This window comes from Misgurnus anguillicaudatus, chromosome 17 (assembly GCF_027580225.2).
Source record: "Misgurnus anguillicaudatus chromosome 17, ASM2758022v2, whole genome shotgun sequence".
Classification (NCBI taxonomy): domain Eukaryota; kingdom Metazoa; phylum Chordata; class Actinopteri; order Cypriniformes; family Cobitidae; genus Misgurnus; species Misgurnus anguillicaudatus.
In genome coordinates, this window is record NC_073353.2 from 19,202,630 (window position 1) to 19,223,884 (window position 21,255).

At 41.0% G+C, this 21,255-nt stretch overlaps 1 protein-coding gene across 14 annotated transcripts in view; it reads right to left on the reverse strand.

Moving 5' to 3' along the window:
* The window catches only part of lmo7a (LIM domain 7a), a 64,000-nt gene that overhangs the window by 41,564 nt on the left and 1,181 nt on the right, over positions 1 to 21,255 (reverse strand). For all 14 annotated transcript variants that reach the window (XM_073855108.1, XM_073855102.1, XM_073855100.1 and 11 more), the window contains exons 2-3: positions 16,211 to 16,281; positions 11,674 to 11,743 (exon numbers count right to left, since the gene is read on the reverse strand). In XM_073855108.1, the coding sequence (XP_073711209.1) occupies positions 11,674 to 11,743; positions 16,211 to 16,281 (141 nt within the window). The remainder of the gene's footprint in view (positions 1 to 11,673; positions 11,744 to 16,210; positions 16,282 to 21,255) is intronic.

The following is a 21,255-nucleotide window of genomic DNA, read 5'->3' on the forward strand; positions in this document are numbered from 1 at the left end:
CTTGTTGTCCCATTTTTAATCACAAACAAATTTTTCAGAGTCTGTAATGGTAAGATGTGCAATATCTGGGTCAGGATGTGTAATGGTCCTACCAGCTTTCACTGGCTTACTTGCAAATATGTGTATCTTTTGTTGAATTTCTTGGAACAGGTGTTTAACATTTACTTGGAATTTTAAACGAACGATGATACCTCTTAAGAATGTTTCCCAAAACATAAATATCTCTGAGGTGAATAGTTTAACCAAAAATAAACATTCTATCATGATTTACTCATCCTAATGTCGTTCCAAAACTGCATGACGTTTCATCTTTTGTCCAACACAAAAACTGTGCCAGTTAACTCTTTTCATTCAATAACAATGGACAGAAAGCTTCAAAAAGGACACAAAAACATTTCTTCCTGTGTGTAACATGAAAGAAAGAAAGTAATACAGGTCTGGAACAATGCGAGAAAGAGTAAATGGTACTATTTTTGCACGTACAGTATAGCTTCATGACAGAACACTGGCAATGATGCATAAAGTCTTATTTTACTCAGTATGATATAATAAATGCTGATCTTATCAAGTTATTACAATCCTCTGACAACAATATTAAGTGCCAGATTTACTTAACGGGGCAAATTAGCACAAGAGCGCAACCCCCCCCCCCAAAAAAAAATGTTATATATATATATATATATTAGGGCTGTCAAAATAAACGCGTTAACGCAAATTCATTTTAACGGCACTAATTTTATTAACACGCGATTAACGCAACACGCAATTTCTGTTTGACCCACAGCTGGATGAATTGAGATGCAGCAAGTGACCCGCGCTGTCTAGATTAGTTGGAGCTTTTCATAAAAATAAGAACATTAAGCTCTCATCTAGCGAATCCAATGCTCTAAATGGTCATTAAAAATCTAAAATGCACGTTTTCTGCACGTGCAGTTTTCTTTATCTGCACGTTTTCTGTGAGGTGTACCGTCCCAAATCCATATAAAGCAAAGATGCGTCTTCTTTCACTTTTTAGTTTCGTTTTAAAAAGCATTCAGAAATTATAGAAAATAGACTGCAGGACTTTCTTGATGTTAAAATAATTATTAAGAGAGATAAAGTTCGGGATCTGATTGATGTTAAAAGAGTTATTAAGAGTGACAAGGCTCAAAAGCGATGTCGGACGCAGACCCTGAGTGCGCGGTGAACCTGATATATATATATATAGACATCTAGCACAAAATTACAGATTTAAAAATATCTGTTTTGACAAGAATTCACGCAGGTATGACCTATAATCTGTTATATCTGAAGTGAATGTTTGGTTAACTGTTGAGGAAAAGTATCTGTTGTGTCATTATATTAAATCCTTGCATTATCCATCTTAAAGTGGTCTGTCTCAATGTCAAAATTAAACAATAAAAGAAAAACATATATGTAACATATATTGATATTGTTTTTGCTCTGCGTTAACAGGTATAGTTCTGTCATGCTTTGTCAGATTCCAACAATTGTTCCAATTATTTTGAAGTTTTTTAATAGAGAATGTTAAAATATAAATTACACATTTTTGAAAATTTGCTCCAAACTCAATTTGCCAGCCCAGGTCACAAATGATGCAGCAGCAAACAGAAATGGAGAAAGAACAAGGTCTTCTAAAGGCAAAAACATTTATAAAACTATGGCTGATGGTTCTGTTGAAAATGTAAACAGGCTGTTGTAGACATACATTTGCATATAGCATATATATTATCCAAATCCATGCTGATTAGAGCATTAAAAACTTGAAAAATGTTACATTTAGGTAAATTTAGAACAGATAAAAATGTGTGATTAATTTGCGATTAAATATTTTAATCTATTAACAGCCATAATATGCAGATGAAAGTGGTAATATCTGAATAGATTGCATCTACTAAGAGCAGCGCAAGTTCATGGTTGCAAATAAGCAGAGCTGATTCCCCTGCAGGTGCGGGTGATCCACTAACGCCTGATGCACTTGGGTTCGGAACCACGAACATCTCAGCTGAAAATTCTGAGTGAAATCCCAGCTAATCGAAGCCATGGTACACTGAAAAGAACTGGAGGCCAAAAAAAATTAAGGGTTACAAGAAGTTTTGAAACATCTGCTATTGACTTCTCCTAGTGACTCCTCTTGCATTTCCACCAGCAAACAAAAATAAATATGGATTGGCAAACAATTTTTTGAATAATTATGTTACTTTGTCATTCCAAATAAATGGTTACATGTTAAAAAATCCTCTGCCTTGTACCAAGTGCTCTGTGATGACTTTCCTAATGAAGTTTATTTAACTAAGTTCGAGAGGAGCATGGTCATGTGATCCTTGTGTGAACCAATAAATGCAAAGAGGTGCCTATAAATAGCAGTCCCTTACCTCTATCCCATGACAGATTTTTTGCAGCATCCCTCCTCCAACCCATTACCTCACTCTCATCTAGTTTAATTTATTCCAGTTAAAGAGGGGGGCTCTGGGTTCGGGCTAAAATTCCGAGCTCTGAGCCCTCTCCTCAGACAGCACGCCAAACATGCTTTCTCTCATTTCCTATCGATTACATGTTAATGCGAACTCATGAATCAGCAACAATTGCAGCCATTTCAAGTGCAAAATGATTTAAGAAATGCTGGAATTAAAGAGTAACTAAACCCTAAACCAACTTTATTTTGTTAATGATCTGTAAGAATGATGCTTTATTAGTGCTGTTCATTGATTTTAGTAAGTTTTTTGACATTTGGATATAAAGTGTTTCAATACTACAATATATGGTGTAAAAATGCCTGAGTGCTGCCCTCTTCAGGTTGAACGGTGGCTACTGCAGTTGAATTTTCCTATTGGATGTTGGGTCAAAAAAATAACTCTTGACGTAAGCAGGTTCAAGCTCACCACACCCTTGTTACGATCTCACCACACCCTTGGTACGAGCTTAGTTCGTCCCCTTTATCTCTGTTGAGATCTGCCCACTTTTCTTGCATTTTTCAAATATTGCCAGTGGGTGGAGTCAGGCTCTGATCAGGGGTTTAGCTACGCTTGAACTAATGGCGCAACTACCGGTTATATCACACGCGCAAACATTAGTAAATTGCGTTGTGTGAATCATTTAAATAATCTCCCTCATAAATTTTGCATCTGAAAGGGAAACTCCTAGAAAATGCATATGCAATAAGGTAAGTCGCAAAAATAACTAGACCACACACCTTTCCAGCCTAATTATCCACTGCGCGTCTTTAGTAAATCCTGACAGTCGTTATTTAAAGCCAAAATGATGGTTCGGCTGGCGCAAGCTGTTAGTAAATCTGGACCCAACTCTCATATCAGATTGTCGAATGCCTTAGTTAAAGGAATAGTCTACTCATTTTCAATATTAAAATATGTTATTACCTTAACTAAGAATTGTTGATACATCCCTCTATTATCTGTGTGCGTGCACGTAAGCGCTGGAGCGCGCTGCGACGCTTCGATAGCATTTAGCTTAGCCCCATTCATTCAATAGTACCATTTAGAGATAAAGTTAGAAGTGACCAAACACATCAACGTTTTTCCTATTTAAGACGAGTAGTTATACGAGCAAGTTTGGTGGTACAAAATAAAACGTAGCGCTTTTCTAAGCGGATTTAAAAGAGGAACTATATTTTATGGCGTAATAGCACTTTTGGGAGTACTTCGACTCGCCTGAAAAGTCCGCTCCCCTTCTCACTCTCATAATGGGAGAGGGAGGGTGTTACTGCGCAGAGTCGAAGTACTCCCATAAGTGCTATTACGCCATAAAATGTAGCTCCTCTTTTAAATCCGCTTAAAAAAAGCACTACGTTTTATTTTGTACCACCAAACTTGCTCGTATAACTACTCGTCTTAAATAGGAAAAACGTTCATGTGTTTGTTTACTTCTAACTTTATCTCTAAATGGTACCATTGAATGAATGGGGCTAAGCTAAATGCTATCGAAGCGTCGCAGCGCGCTCCAGCGCTTACGTGCACGCACACAGATAGAGGGATGTATCAACAATTCTTAGTTAAGGTAATAACATATTTTAATATTGAAAATGAGTATTCCTTTAAGATTTAGGAGAGGTGGTGTATATTCATGTTTTACTGATCAATGTCTCTGTAGTGCAATCTGTTATATTTCATCTGTTGTTGTATTTTTCTATCATATAAGTAAATTGTGTCTGCAAAAGTCAAGTTTGGAAACACTGGCATGTAGTTCCCTTTCGAGAGCGGTCACTCGACATTGCGTCCGCTGACGCTATGGGAAACTCCTCCCTCTTCCGGTTTCTGAAGCTTTTATTGAACAACGCCAGTGCCCTGGCCAATGCCGCCCATGACAGCCCCACAGGGGCGGGACCCCCGCCACTATACAGCCTGTTCAGGCGGCAAAACACCCAGATTCCTTCTCTTCACCGTGACTGAAGCGTCTCGCCGTAGATCGTCGCACTTGTGAGGGACGCAAGGATCGCGTCCCTTACACGCGTTCTGGCAGAATTTTACAAGGATTTTGAGCTTCGCGCCTCGAGTGAAGGACCGTGTATCTTATGGACTCCGAGATATATCGAATCACTGCGTTCTCGGCAGCAAACCACCGCCGCCAGTGCGCCGTTGGTGGCAATGCTGTCAAACTGAGGAGAACGTCGCGTGCGTTCCACGGTAACGTTACCCGCCCTATTAGCCTCATACCCCCGGGGTATCCGAGGTTACGGACGCGGGAAAGACACAAGGCTTCCTTTCCCCACCTACGCAGTGCGGAAAATGCCACAGTGTGCACAATACATTTATACCGTTGCAATACCCTCTCATATATGTTTGTCCTGTACTTATAGCGTGCTTCGGCCGCTCCCCTTACATGATTAGACCCCACCCTGGTGTCTGCTTTGTAATTTAACGCACTTCGGCCAGTGCTAGCATGCACAGACCCCCTTCGGGACCGGTCGCATGCGAGCACAGCGTGCAGACGGCTCCTTTCATAAGACCTTCACCTGCGACATGGCCGTCTGTGACGCTTGTGTGGATGTAACTTAATATTTTCCTTGGCTTCTTTGTGTGATACAGTGCGCTCTGGCTGATTTTAGACGTTTCAGCCATTAGCACAGCGGCTGGCCTAACATAACATTATGCTCGCCTCGGCTGTCCCGCGTGAGCCGCGCCCATTTTGGCCACGTCACTACGCGCGCTATTTTGCGTAGCGTCATACGTTCACAAGGACCTGCTATTCTTCGGACGTACTGAGGGGGGCAGCAATACACCATTATGTGTCTAAGCTGCCGCAAAAATTATACGAGAAGAAACGTTACGTATGCAGAGAGTTATACTTGTGCCTGTTATCCATGCTACACTTATTGCTCTTCGTATGATCAGTGATGGTACCGCATCACACACCACACACACATTCACGCCCCTCGTCTGTTTCGGGTGACGACGGGAATATGTGTTGGCTATGCTTAATGCTTTCAGATGTTGTGTTCAATGGCCGCTGACGGGCAGCGAGCTACCAATCAGCACAACATCCTTCTGTGCCATGTTGACATTCCCTCTGCACTTGTCCTCTTTCAACTATGTGCCAATTGAGACCATATATTTAGCAATATACAGCTCTTACGGAGGATACATAGCGCACAGCGCTCAGCCATACTCTGAATGTGCCCGTTAAACACGCGCTGCAAAGAAAAAGGGGGGAGGATAATGTCGGGTTTGATCCTTCGCACTGAGTAGCGATCCGTATCAAAACGCAATGCACAACTCACAGTGCTCAACCCCGCTCACCATGCATCCGTTACACACGAGCTGCAGAGCAATGGGGACCGACCGAGTATAGCGAAGTGTGTTGAGTGTGGCCGCTCGCTTCGCACAGCGATCTGTCTCGACACACACACACATCTAAGCAGTGCACAATGCATCTCGCACGCCCCCGATTGGTGGCAACGTTGCTCTATACTTACGGATTGCACTATATATATATATATATATTTATACATTAATAGCAGCCCACACGCCTGGCTATTAATGTATATCTGCATTAAATAGAGACTCATTGTACTGCTTGGCACTATATATATACTCATATGTATATTTATATATATTTATACATTAATAGCAGCCTGCACGCCTGGCTATTAATGTATATCTGCATTAAATAGAGACTCATTGTACTGCTTGGCACTATATATATACTCATATGTATATTTATATATATTTATACATTAATAGCAGCCTGCACGCCTGGCTATTAATGTATATCTGCATTAAATAGACTCATTGTACTGCTTGACACTATATGTATACTCATACGTATATTTGTATATATACACATCATTAATAGCAGCCTACACGCCTGGCTATTTATGTATATTGGCATTGAATAGAGAGGCTATCTCTCTCCTCACTCATCTTGCTCTTAGCTCCCTGGCTGAATGCAGTGAGCCGATGCGGATGTAAACTTGTAGGAATTATGTTGCTGTACCAACAGAGGATTACTATCATGCCTTACACATCCGTGCAGTGTTCGGGCAATATCTCACTACAAACACAGGTATCTGACTCCCTGCGTGCGCGTGGCGAGCTGTTACTAAGTTGTTCATTCTTAAGGAAGTGTCTCTCTTTCTCTCGGGTTCTGCATCCGACCTTGCACAAAGCAGCAAGCCACTGCAGACCCAGACTTGGTTTTTATATGGCTCTATGTGCGGCAAGTGAGCCAGTGCCCTTCAGCGGATCACTCCGCTAGATGATTCACACACGTCTGGGTTGTGCACTATGTGGTACAGTTCAGGAGTTTGCAACATAACTGTACAGCTGTTAACAAACTCTATTAAATGGCAACCTTGCTTCAAAGCACACAGTATGTGGCACCCGACACACACAGACGACCGGTTACTATCCGTTCCAGTGTATAAGGAGTGTATCTCCTCGCTCGGTGCTATTGCAGAACCTAGCTCTGTTCTTCCATGGCGCTGTGTAACACACCATTGCTTTATGCCACACAATATGTAACTGGAATCCTGTGCGCTGCAATCCGTTACAGAAATGTCCCAGATGCGTGGAGTCGAATCTGCACTTGTATCCTGCATTCAGCCATCCAAGCGGTGAGCTGTGACAGGTTTGACTGGTCGGCCAACAGTGCATGTCTGAACACACAACCCCTGTGGCCCTACAGCAGCCTCTCAGGCACATATGGCTTGCTCGGCGCTATTATGATTTGTCATGGGTTTGTAACGTCTCCATATGATGGGTGGCTCATGCACCTATGTTTAGCAGCAGGCTTGTTCCACGGCTGACAACATATACTATAATAGGCACACGCATGTGTGATCGGAGCCATTGCAAACATGTCAATATGGAGCTACAACATCCCGATTGCTCGGCAATGTTTAGCCCATTACCTTACCCTGTACAGCACTCAATTCCTCCCTTGGCTAACGCTGCTGTGATACAGAAGGGAGAGAATTATGAACACCCGCTTTATAGGGTATTTGTATATACTTTTACCCAGAGCGGCTGCCAATTTGATTCGACACAGACCACCCCAGCTGTGCAGTCCTGTCGCACAATCAGCGCAGCGCGCCGGTACTGAGTCTGGAGTTTACGAACGGGTAATATAGTTTTTACCTGACGAGAGAGGTAGAACAGCTTGTGCAGCCACTATTCTCTCACCGTTGACTATGACCTCTGTTGTGATAGGAGACTACTAGCCACGCCGGTGGTGCTTATAGCAGGTTTTATGTAGACCCGCACACATTCACAGGGTGTAACGCTGTTCCCTCTTAGCTGAGTGTAATGCGCATCCTGCTATCTTATTGCCCGTTTGGGATTGTACCAACCAGCCACAGACACACTCCTTTGATTAAAGTAGTTTCTGCATGCGTGCGTGTGAGCATATAAGCACGGTGTGCATGCCAGCTTTACGTTTATGTGCTTCATGCGAGCCGTCCCCCTCAGGAGCACTCTGGATATGAGTCTGCTCTGAGATATTCCACCCGAGACACTGCTGTGCTGGTGACGAACGCCTCCGTGGTTGACCGGCTTACAAGTTCACAGCGCACTACCTACTGTACCAGACAGCAATTTGCGTCTGCTCTTCATTAAGCAACTTATGCCCTGGCTGCCGCAAATGCGACACAGACTTAAGGGCTGTTAAGGACTTTAGAATGTTTGAGATTGTTTGGACGTAATGAATCAGTACATGATGGTGGAAAGTGTAAGCTTTGTCCTTATCAGAGTTGCGCTTTGTATGAAACACGTTGTGCTCGGCCAAGTGCCAGCGGTTACGTGTTGCCCTATTTTGGTTTTGCTGCTTATACACGCAAAATCAGTAAGGACAGCGAGCCCTTTCTACAAGACGCCCTTTTTACGCAGCACCTGTAATGGTGTGAAGCAATGACTACGACCCGGTGCACTGTCACGTGTCGAATGTTCTATCTTTGCAGCAGTGCACAGATGAAGGAAAAGTGGGCTGTCTACCCCAAAAGTTTTTCATGCAGCTATCGCTGCATTTCATGCTGGTGCCTTGGGTGCGCAGTGGCCAGGCACAATTAATTCTCTTAAGTGAGAGAAGTGGCCAATCATTTGCATATTTTAGTGCCGTCATGGGCTGTACATGCCCTTAAGGGACTATGTGCCAAAACCACCCTCAGCGCAGTTAGAGCATAGACGGTTGCATAGTACCTTCCCATCTAGCTGATGTGAGCTGTGCCCGGTATGAGTCTTATACATTTATCTAAGCACTCCGCTCTGACATTACTGTTAGAGCAACTCTTTATGCTTCAGAGATGGGCTGTGGCATTTGTTAACGATCGCTGTGACCTGCCCAGCTCATTCTAAGAAATTTCCCTGCTCCACCTAAGCAGTCAGCTGCTGGGATCCAGCTGGGTTCACTGGATCATTAGGTGATAATGAGGGCAGCACATTACTGCCACATTGGCATAGCGGTGTTATTCTAATTCGGCAGTCGCACTATCCGACGCCTCTTCATAGTTTGTACTGGATGGCCAGTACAGCTGATGTATTAATATGGAGCCGCGTTTTCGCTTCTTCCTTGTACTTTCACGCTAGCTATCTTGGCCATCGTGCATCATATGTTAATACCAGCAAATACTCTGCGTGGATATGCTTGCTACCGCCCACATTGGGTCGGCCTAGCCATTGCTGTTGTAATGTTACAGGTTGCTTATCTGCTGTAGGGCTGCAATAAGACCTACATGCAGCCTGTGACTGTATGCATTCTGTTCTGTATAAGCTCTTGATTGAGTCCCTAGAGACTCAGGCATCCAATCTACTGTGCGTTGGCTTACACAGACTGGACGGGGATTGTGCACCGACTCAGGCATTGTGGTGCACAGACTTGAGTAAGCTTCACTGGAGCTGCTCTTCGCTGTTCTCACGGCGTGTTTGAATACATTCCCCATAGCGTCAGCGGACGCAATGTCGAGTGACCGCTCTCGAAAGGGAACGTCTCGGTTACTATCGTAACCTCGGTTCCCTGAGAGACGGGAACGAGACATTGCGTAAGCCGCCGTGTCACTGCTCAGATCAGCTCTACTGTTCGTTCAATCGAAAGAATCTGAGTATTTTGCCGCCTAAACAGGCTATATAGTAGCGGAAGTCCCGCCCCTATAAGGCTGTCATGGGCGGCATTGGCCAGAACACTGGCGTTGTTCAATAAAAGCTTCAGAAACCGGAAGAGGGAGGAGTTTCCCATAGCGTCAGCGGACGCAATGTCTCGTTCCCGTCTCTCAGGGAACCGAGGTTACGATAGTAACCGAGACGTTTTCAATAAACTATTAAAGTGAATAGAGAACCCCGTGCCAGTTCACTAACACACATTATGGACATAATAAAACCAAATAATATAATATACTATAAATGTTTAAAGAGCACATTTTGAGGATGGTGGCCTATGGAAAATTCTATATTTAAATAATCCGTCCTGCCAATTCTCCATTTACAATGTTGAGACTTGCTTCAAATATATCCATCCCGCTCAATTACAGGGGTTTTATGACGGGCTGTGCATCTCTCTGCTAAACCTCAGGGTAAAGCCCTTCCAAAATGAGTTTTCTAATGTGGTCGACCAGAGTACCACACAAGTGTAGGCTTCCTCTATTTAGATTGTTAAAAAGAGGATCAGCGGGGAAGCACGAGGGTAAACCGCGACTCCTGATTTGATGGAACAAGGAGCGTGCAGCTATGGGAAACTGATCCAGAGATGAGCTAAAGCCAAACCCTGAGTAGATTTCAGCAATCCAAAGCCAAAATCACTACATAGTCCACATAACCAGAGATTTCCGCTCCTGCCCTAATGAGCTTTGCGTAACCGAACCAAGAGTAGTGATCTAACTCTGTTGTAAAGAAACTGTGTTTAACAAAGTTAAAATAACGGCACTGGGAAGACTGCAGAGATTGGAACTGATTTAATCAGTCATAAATATAGTTTAAAGAGTCCATTATGATTATTTTTTGAAAGTCATGCTTGTTCACTCAGTAGTCTTATTACACAGTCTCTTCTTTGCACATCTTTGCTTAGCCCAGGCCATTAAATACCTCAACTGTGAGAATTTTATGGAAATAGCGCTATGTTGCTATGGAAACGCTTATCCAGGCTTAATTGAGTAAATGTTTTTAAAGGACCATGGGATAATAAAAGAGCTTGCATGTTTTGTGAAGATTAGCCCCAGAGGTTTTGATAAATACAACATAAGTTCACGCCTATTGGCCTCTTCTCTGTGCTATTGAACTAAATAACATTTGCAGTATTGTTGTTTCTTTTATGCACGTGTGTGTGTTAAAGGAAAATTCCACTTAAAAACCTACATGTCATTCCACACCTGTATGACTTTCTTTCTTCTGCAGGACACAAAGGGAGATAATTTAATGAATATCCAGTTACAATGGCTGTACATAATGGCTCACTTGAATGCATAATGAAGCACGAAGGTTTGTCAGTGAAACTGAAATGTAAACAAGCAGATCTGAGCACTAAATACAAATGGTGGCTAGGCGATAAAGTCAAATCTCATTGGTTCTTGCATGTCTTTGGGATGGTTGTCATATAAAAACCAATGAGGTTTGACATCACTGTTGTGCAGCTATTTGAATTCACTGTTTGGATCTGCTCGTTTACATTTACAAATTAGATAAATAAATAATAATCGTTTTTCTTGCAAGTGTAATGTTTCACTTTAGAAGACATTACTTTAACAACAGGCATATACAGTACCATTTTTATATTAGGGTGAAGAAATAAAGTCATAATGCACTTCCACTGTATTGAATCCACCTGACTGAATTTTATAGAATTATCTCTTTCTGGGTTTTGAATAATACAGATGGGCTTGGAGTCAATAATGACATAATACTGATTTTTGGGTGAACTCTTCCATTCAGAACAATGGTCAAAAGAAAGACCGAGACTCCACCTTCTCTACTGGCATGTGTGAATCAGTCATCGTGCAAAAAATCTGGTGGGAGTTTTTACTTGAACAAATGACACTTACTAAACACCAGGTCTTAGTTAATGATCGACCCTTCTTTTCACACCAAATACCTATTTACATGTCTGCTAGTGAATCATTCCTCATCTTTCAAACTTTTAATAGTCAGTTTAAGTTGCAGATGACATTCAGGTTAAATACTACACCTCAGTTCTCCACAGATATTCATTTCTGTGCATCAGCACCACAAAGCAACTTACCAGGCCAGCAATAGGTGTGGATAGCCTGTTTAGTTTCTTGATGATGCCGGGCCTGATGTTGTTGATCAGACTGAAAGATGAGAGAAAAAAGGAAGTGAAAAACAAACATTTATAAGGTGCATCAGTCACCAGTTTATGACAATGGCTTAATTTTACAAATCTAACACTGTACCTTTTTTGTACTTTTGTAAAATTTTAAAGGAACACTTCACCGATTTGCATTAAGCTTTGTATCGTTAGAACCCCAGTCATGTTTTTGAATGGTCGTGCATCATTCCCTCAGTTTCCCCGAGACGGGAGAAATACAGATTTCAGTGTTGCACTTCCTTCTTTCAATGATGTAAAAATAGTCATTTTAGGCCGGAGCCTTGGCCTCTGCTGCTTAGAGAAGCCCGGACTGGGTCAAGCTTGGACGGACAGTAGTGGCTGTACTCTCGCTGTGTGCTTTCTGTATAACATTTCCGCATCAGATCAGGATATGAACATTTGTTTGCTGAATGTCCGGGCATGAAGAGGTATTTGTGCTTCACAGACGTGTTTCGGCTTACGAGCACAAGCGCTAAGCCAGCGCATCTGTGGAGTAAACATATTGTGCGGTGGACCCGTTTGTGTGCATGATCTAAACTGAAAGCGACAGCCAAAGCCTGCAGGAATAAACAGATTTCTGACTATAAAGTGAGTGTTTCTATTTACTTTGTTATACTAACGTGGCATGTATGTACACAATAGCTTGTCTGAGCGGTGTTCCGATTATTGGGAGTGGCTTGCAGAGCTGTGCATTGTGGTGCATTGTGGGAGTTGTAGTTTTCCATAGAAATGTACCCTAAAGTCACATTCTGTCTTTTCTCGGTCAAATAGGCACAAAATTTTAAATTTATGTTACATTTCGATTACAAATATGACCCACTTTCAAAAAAGATTAATGTTTCTATCGATTAAATTTCCCTTTAAGTATAATCATCTTGGATTTATAAGTCGTTAGCCTCTTTCACATAGTCATTACCATGAATTTATCAGAATGACTACAAAAATAATACAAAAATATGCTGTTCACACACACACACACACACACACACACACACACACACACACACACACACACACACACACACACACACACACACGGTGATGTTCTGTCTTTTTACCAAGAAGATATCATTCACACATCAGTACCAAAATACTGGTAAACTCGGTGAGAAAGCGAAAGTCACCTCTAAATTGCCACGCGGCGAGGTCAGTGTTGTATTTGTAAACAACGGCGGGTAATGTCTTCATATCCACGATCCGTATTTTGTTGTTTTCACTGCTGTGGCAAATGCTGACAGTCGCGCACTGCTCGCGACCGAACATTGTATTATGTGACTGCAAACTGAACTAAACTGGGAAAGAGTCGCAACCTGCGTCTTGAACAGCAGTAATGTTTAAACATAGGCTTCAAAGAAAGTGTAAGAAGCACATGGGCAATTCGAAGAAATGTGGACGTTAACTTCAGGTGTGCTCGACTTTAAGCAGCACGCATGTGGTGAGCAATGTCTGTAAACAGTGCATGGATAAACGTGTTATCTGTATAAAAATTTTATAATTTGGAAAAGCTGTCAGCTTCTGTTCATGTTCTAACGTCGTCCGTTGTAATGCCTGTGATTCATAGGCCCTGTCCTAAATGACGCACTTTATGTGGACTTTTGGTCTTGTGGACTTAAATTGCGCATGCTCCCTTAGTCTACGAGTGCGTAGGATGTCCCATCTGTCATTTTTACGCTTTAAAGTGTGCTCATCAGCGCCCCCTTTGCCCCCTTGATGCAGTCTCCGGTGAAGCCCGCACTGCAGCAGGCTTCGCGCACTTTACCAACCCAGAAGTCCTTGCGAAAGAGTAATCAGACCAATCCGACGACGGAAGGGAGGAGTTCACACTGACTGGCAACTTCCCTTCCTATTTCCGGCGTGACGCTTGAGTCTGTCCCAAAACACGACTCTGGTGCACCCACGTGGACTCGCATCAAGGGTCCCTAAAGTCTGCACTCTATGATGTCATCAAAGTGTGGACTCTGAGGAGGACCACATGTCCGGGGTGTGCCTTTTGGGACAGGGCCTTATTCTCTATTCACACATATGCTTACTAATAAATAACTGGTAATTTTACAACCTCCCTTGCTGGTACATTGGCAACACTGATTTACCAAAACATTTCTGTTCACACATGATCTGTTTACTGCATTTTACCAGTAATTTACCAGCAAATACTATATATATATATATGTGTTAAAGGGACTATTGACTAGTGATGAGTTACTGTAATTTATCAAATAAAGTTGAAAAAAGTTCAACAATGTTGACATTACCTAAACAAACATGTCGCTACCCCAATAAAATCTGGACCTTATTTTTATAGACCCGCCCCACACATACACAACCCAGGCAAAGATTTCGGTTGGTAGACATGCCCCTTACTGCTGATTGGCTATAAGTGTGTTTTGCTACTCGGCCCGACTCCCTTTTCCAAAGTTTTTTTCAAATATCATGCACCCCGCCTTTAAAGGCATTAAGCGAATCTGCGTGTTGATTTTTGAAATGTGTTTTCAAACAAACTGAGCGTAGTTAACTCCTCCCACTCCCTTCCGTGCTTTCATGAACGCGCCCAAACCTCCAAATGAACCAAACCCAACCCCCAAATCCTTCTTGGCGTTTATTGGTTAGAATACTTTGTTATGGTTTTTGGTGTAGGTTTGGCCAGTTTGTTATTGCAGTTTGTGGAGACTGGGCTGTCTACAGAGTTCGTGCTTTTTTACAGTTTGATCAGTGGACAGGAAGCAAGCAGATAGTAAGGAGATGTTTGCTGAATATAACAAAAAATGTTTTATGATCTAAAACGCGTGAATTCGCTTAGAGCACCTTTAAGCTAATTCAATTCAATTTACAAGTTACAGGACTCATTACTAGTCAAGATAAAAAAAAATGTAGTTAAAATTACTGTAAATTGAAATTTTTCAGTGCAAACAGTTATTTTCGGAAACATACACAAGCAACAATTACTTGTATAGTCTGTTTAAAAACTGTTGTCTATAATAAACACCCTACAGACAAAACCAACCTGTTTACTAAAGCACAAAATTGATTTTATTAAGGCCTTTTCTTGATTTAAAAAGTCATCTAAATACCAAAAACAATGTCACTCCGGCACAACCCTACTGAGAAATCTGTTCACACATCAGTGAATCACACATTCTTTCAGCTCAAGTCAAAATGCTGTACTAAGCCCCAGTGGTTGTATAACAGGGGTCTTTGTTTAAAAGTGAGATCCAGAGAGACAGTTTCCTCAAGTAATGTACACTTTTGATCTCTTGTGTGGAAACAGCAATGCTAATGGCTCAGCTCAGACTGTAAGCAAGCAGCAACAAAAAGGCGGTGAGATTTTGCTCCTATCTGTGGTCATTTGTCTGCTGAGTCACTAGACGGACATCAGCGCGTGGGCTACTGCATCATGGGCCAGACACTCCAGAACTACCCAGTCAGGTTCGTAAATAGGCTGAAATCCTGAGCATGCATCCTGTCACACCCACCCACTGACCCGAGAATCCATATAAACACCGCAGCATGGCTACTGTAGGAGCCGGAGCGCTGCCTCTCCCTGCGCGCATGCACTCTGCCCTGCTCGGGTTTCTAAACCCTGCAAGAATAGCTGGCATGTGTATTACTTCACCACAGATTTTTTTTTTAAATGCTCTGCCATCCGTGTTGTTTTCCTCTGTTGGACTTAATAAGGCTTCGTGGGACAGAACGGAGCAGAGTCTGCGGCAGGGTACAAATTATGGCGTTTTAAAATAGAGGTGCATTACATAATGCACACTGAATGATGCGCATATGACATCAGATGTAAATTACAGTTAATGTTAATTATATGTTTGGTCATATTTCAGTAACTGACCTCAGCACTGTTAAAGTACATAATAAAAAGTTTTAGATTGATACTATCAAATATGCTCGATTCTGACTATTTATCGTAGAATGCTGGCGTCCAACAGCTTTGTATAATGAAACTGCACATTTGAATGTTTTCTCTGGCAAATGCGCTCTGAAAATGCTGTGTTGTTTCAACCCATGGTTGGGTCAAATATGGTCAAGCTCAACCACTAAAATTAACTTAAATTGTTATTTTTATCCCAGTGGTTGGGTTTGTCCATATTTGACCCAGCACATTTTGTTAAAGAGTACTTTCTTAAACTTTCTGTAACTTTCGTGTCATTTGCAAAAATCATTTTGATGCAAATCAACATTTTGTGTGATTTTTTTGTCTTACAGTAATAATAAGCCATGCAATAAACAGGATAATGCACAGCCAAAAAACAAACTGCAAAATGAAGCCCCTAACCGGATTTCTCCCTAATATCCAATACGAAGTTATGCAGTTATTGCAGTTAAAGTTTTGCTATGCCAAACACACAAGAAACAATCTCAGCCTCATCCAGCAATGAAGAAATAGAGACAACAATGCAAAATTACAAAAAAAAAAGAGTGCTCCAAGCATAAAAGTCTTACTTACTCACACAACAGTACTCCATTCTCCAGAGAACTCCGGAAATTACAGCTCCCAAACCTCTTCTTAGTGACTGCCTAGAAGGAGGACAAAAACAGGAAGCACCAGAACAAGTGAGTGGAAAGGTGGGATGTTCGGAGGGAGAGGAAAGTCTCAGTTGTTCTTCCAAGCTGCAATTCCAAACGACTAACACACGAGCACAACAGTACAGTCTCTTATGGTGAAATTTCGGGTTATTCAGTAATCAGGGCTGGAGCCCAGCGGCAAAACCACAGTGAAGTAGAGCATCTTGTGCACACTACCTCATGCCTTTCCAATGATCTCAAGCAGCTCCTGCAGTACACAGTAGGCAGGCGGCCCATTGTTGTTGTTCACACACAGGGAAGCATTTATGTTGTGTTTATATCCTCTGTTACTACGTGAGCCCCGTTGATCCACACCTCATATAACATCTATGAATAAAGCCTGTTTTTCCGAATACAAATGTTTTCAATTTTCAGGCTTAAAGACCCAAAAACAAACAGCAGACAGTTTTAACTAAGCTTTCAGCATAGTAATGGTCTTGGTATGTTTCATATTATGCCACTGATGCAGGAACAAGCCATTTTGCATAAATGCTTTCAATCTTACAGACATTGTGAAATGTCTTCAAAACTGCCTAGTAATTCATTATACAAGGACAACAATGGGGAGAGATTAGATATCAAACAATAAAATATATGATGTAAAAGATAATCAAGAGACGTAAATAAAGCGTAGATAGCATCAGCTCTGATAGAGAAGTACACTTAAGCTGCTTTCTCAGTAGCATGGCTTGTATTCAGAGGGCGTGGAGAGCTTACATGTAAAAGGAAACTGGCTACGTCGAGATCAGTATTGACTGAGAGACCTAAACCACAATGTGCCTCCCCTATTGTTCTCTTTCTATCAGAAGCAGACCTCTAAAGAGACACTTTCTATGTCTGTCAAACAAAAGGCCAAAAAAATAATAGGAACATTTTGGTATGACTGATGTGAAGACAAATGCTGTTTCACCAGATCTGGTTACACAGCAAATTGCAGACTCTGGGTGGATAAGGAATTTCAGTGAAACCTTTTGTTTTGAAATCCAAAAGGTTTTCTTGAAACATGTTCTTTCTAAAAATAATTTTAAGCTCAAAATTGCTACTTACATTTCCAGAACAAATTAAGATCCATGTGAACTTAAAAAATCGTTATTGTGTGACAGTGATACCTCTTAAAGCTGAATGTAGTGTAGTAACATTCTAATAGAAAAGTACAACTATTTGTACCTTTAATGGAGATAAATGTCATCATTTCAAATGATTATAAATACGAGTGTTAAGAGACGAGAGGTTAATCCTATAAAGCGCACTGCACACAGCATTTTGCTGTAAACACCAGAGTTCAATGGCATATGATATTCTGACCCCTGCTGTTCATTGTGATGTCTATGGTGGCTGAATGGTTTAAACAGATCTCTGTTGCAGCCTATTGCAAATGAAAAAACAACAGCACAAAACATAGATATACATATACATATATATACACACACACACACACACACACACACACACACACACACACACACACACACACACACACACACACATATATATACATATATATACATATATATACATATATATATATATATATATATATTAGACCGTTTCAGCAGCAACAACATAAACAAGCGGCTGCACGTAGCTTCCGGTAAACTCCGCTAAGAATAAATAACAACAAAGTTCTTTAAACGTAGTTTATTTATATAACAAGCAAAAAACAACACATAGATTACATAGGAAACCTAAACATTTGTTATTTTCGACGAGGCATTTCTTCAAGAGATCAGTTTAGCAACTATACTACGTCGATTGGATCACGTGGACGAAGTTATTGCCAAGTGTAAACAGTGTTCAAAAGTTTTGAGCTCATCCACTTTCGACCACTTTCAACTACATAGGGGCTGTTAACACTTGGTATTAAGATGTGTTTTCATCGATCGGATGAAACGAGAGAGACACATTACGTTTACATCTGGTATTTAAATCCGTCTCTTTTGTCCACTTTCGACCGCTTCTGTCCTGAATACTGTGAAGGGGTGGTCTGTGAGACGGTGGGCGAGTCTCTCTGCTGTCATTCAAACGTGAGCGGGAGTAATTATGAGTTTATATGGACGTGAACAAATATTATTTCAGAGTCCACTGCTTGTTTAGCAAGTAAACATGCTGCACAGTGTTTTGTCCGTGTATATGTTAGAGCTTTCTCTGAATTTTCAGGGCAATTGATGAAATAGGATCGCGCAACTTTCACACGCTTTCAAAACGGATCAGCCGCTTTAGTTTTATCAATGAAAGGCTAAAAATAGCGCCGTTCATGGTGTGTTCGCGCCAGAAGTCAGAAAAGACGTAAAACATTGTGCTCAGTACCTCAGATTAGATAAATGGGCGGAGAGAAGGCGGTCACGTGTGGCTGTTCGAACACATTAAACCACGTGTGTTTACGAGCTCAAAACTTTTTGGACACCGTTTACACCTGGCATTAACGTCAGCCACTTGTGATCCGATCGATGAAAATGGATGTTAATGCCAAGTGTAAACAGCCTCATTCAGAGGTAGTCAAAAACCCTTTTGATCGGTTTGCTTTTGTAGTGTAAACGCACATGGGGTTGAATGTGTTCAAACAGCCACACGAACCGCCTTCTCTCCACCCATTTACCTAATCTGATGTACTAAACACAATGTTTTACGTCTTTTCTGACTTCTGGCGTGAACACATGGTGTACAGCGCTATTTTTAACTTTTCATTGATAAAACTAATTTTGCAAGCGTGTGAAAGTTGAGCAATCTTATTTCATCAATTGCACTGAAATATCAGAGAAAGCTTTAACATATGCATGTACAAAACACTGTGCAGCATGTTTACTTACAACAAAAGCAGCGGACTCTGACCTAATATTAGTTTGCGTCCATATAAACTCGTCATTACTTCCGCTCGGGTTTAAATGACAGCGAAAAGAGACTCTCCCACAGACCACCCCCTCAAAGAATTCAGGACAGAAGCGGTTGAAAGTGGACAAAAGAGACGGATTTAAATACCAGGTGTAAACATGATGTGTCTCTCTCGTCCACTTGTGATCCGGTCGACGAAAACACATCTTAATACCAAGTGTAAACAGCCCCTTACATGACATCTTGGTGCAAATGTGTACTTTTTAAAAGGGCACGCCCCATGACCATTTTTTACCTTTATGTCTGACAGTATACATGGACATATACTATATCTCTATATTCAAAAACGTAATCATATTAATATCACTTTGATCTCCACTTTGTATATAATTTGAATGTGTATAAAATTTGGCTCACAAGTTTAAAGGGACATTCCCTAGAGTTAAATATTTGATTTTTACCGTTTTTGAATCCATTCAGCCAATCTCTGGATCTGGCTTTACCACTTTTAGCATAGCTTAGCACAATCCATAGAATCTGATTAGACCATTTAGCCAGAATGAGAGTATAGTTCCTAGCCACATCTGCCTAGAAAATTGCAACCTTTAATTTTCTGTCTGTCTTAGTACAAGATGTAACTACATAAGTGTCAAGTTTTAAATAGGAAAAATATCCAAACTCTATTTTTTTAGCGTGATGCTAAATGGTCTAATCAGATTCAATGGATTATGCTAAGCTATGCTAAAAGTGGTACCGCCAGACCCGGAGATCAGCTAAATGGATTCCAAAACGGTAAAAATCAAATGCTTAACTCTAGGAGAGCTGGAAAATGAGCATATTTTTTAAAAAAGTGGAGCATCTCTTTAAGCTCAAAGTAGTCAAACTTTCCCTTTATAAACCCACATTGCGCCCCCCCCCAAAACAAACAAATCAATAAATAAATATTTCTGGATTTAAATAACTAGTACTTGCTTCTTAAGCTTAGATTGTGATTACCGCATACTCGTTAAAATGGCAGGCTTTGTTTGACATCATTCTAATTCAACTAGACTTTTACACTACAGCTCTTGTTCATTCATAAAGGCGCATTGAAAGTTGTTTAGATACTAGGAATGCGCACATCATTAATCATTTGGCACACCATTAATTGTGCCAAAATACCTTAATCCCTTTACACAGGCATGGTCCACTGAACATTAAGTAACAATGTGACAAAATGCTGAAAGAATTTTAATAAATGGATGTTTAAAAAAATAAGAATTTAACGGTGCAAACAAAGAGTAAAGAGAGAAAAAAATCAAATTAGAGTAATGAGAGATTTTATACAAAAAAGTACATAAAATTGACAGTTAGCTTAATAGATGTGTACCATCTTATTCTGTTTATTTGCAGTTATTATACATTTTTAGTAATCTAGGTTTGACATTTGAGAATCTTATTGACTTTTGGTTACATAATGTTTATCATCAATGCTGTCACTATGATTTGCTACTGGTCTTTCTTCTCATATCCATGTGCATACTGAATCCTGATTGGCCTCCTTTATATAACACGCCCTTTAAAGTTTCTTACACAACATAGTGACTAGTGCAGATGCTTGTGTGCAGACAAACCTGGAAACAAGAAGTGTAGGCTGTAATAAAGTGACAACAAAGAGGCAGCTCTGGTGCTAGATTTCATTTGTGCACAATCAAAGCCTGAAACCTAAGCTCACCCAAAACGGCCATACAACTTTCTTTTTTTCCTCCAGGAAGTGCAAACCTAATTTAAATAACTTTTTTGCATGAAGTGTTGGAGAGTTTGTTATAGCACCTTCTTAGAAAAATCATATACCATAACAGAAAGCTGCTTAATTAGTAGCTTTGACTTTAACAAGCTGAGAATTTACAAAACAAGAAATACCTTTGCCTAAGTCATGGTGCCTGCCTGGTGCAAGAATGAGCATGTGACAAACTCCAGATTGTTCAGCTGACTACAGTACCCTGTACTTTTTACATTCACGCAAGCACAGGCTCCCAGCACCGAGACTCCCACTGTGCCCCTTACGCACGACAACCTGTTAATCATTTAGATCAGATGCTAAACATAACATCACCT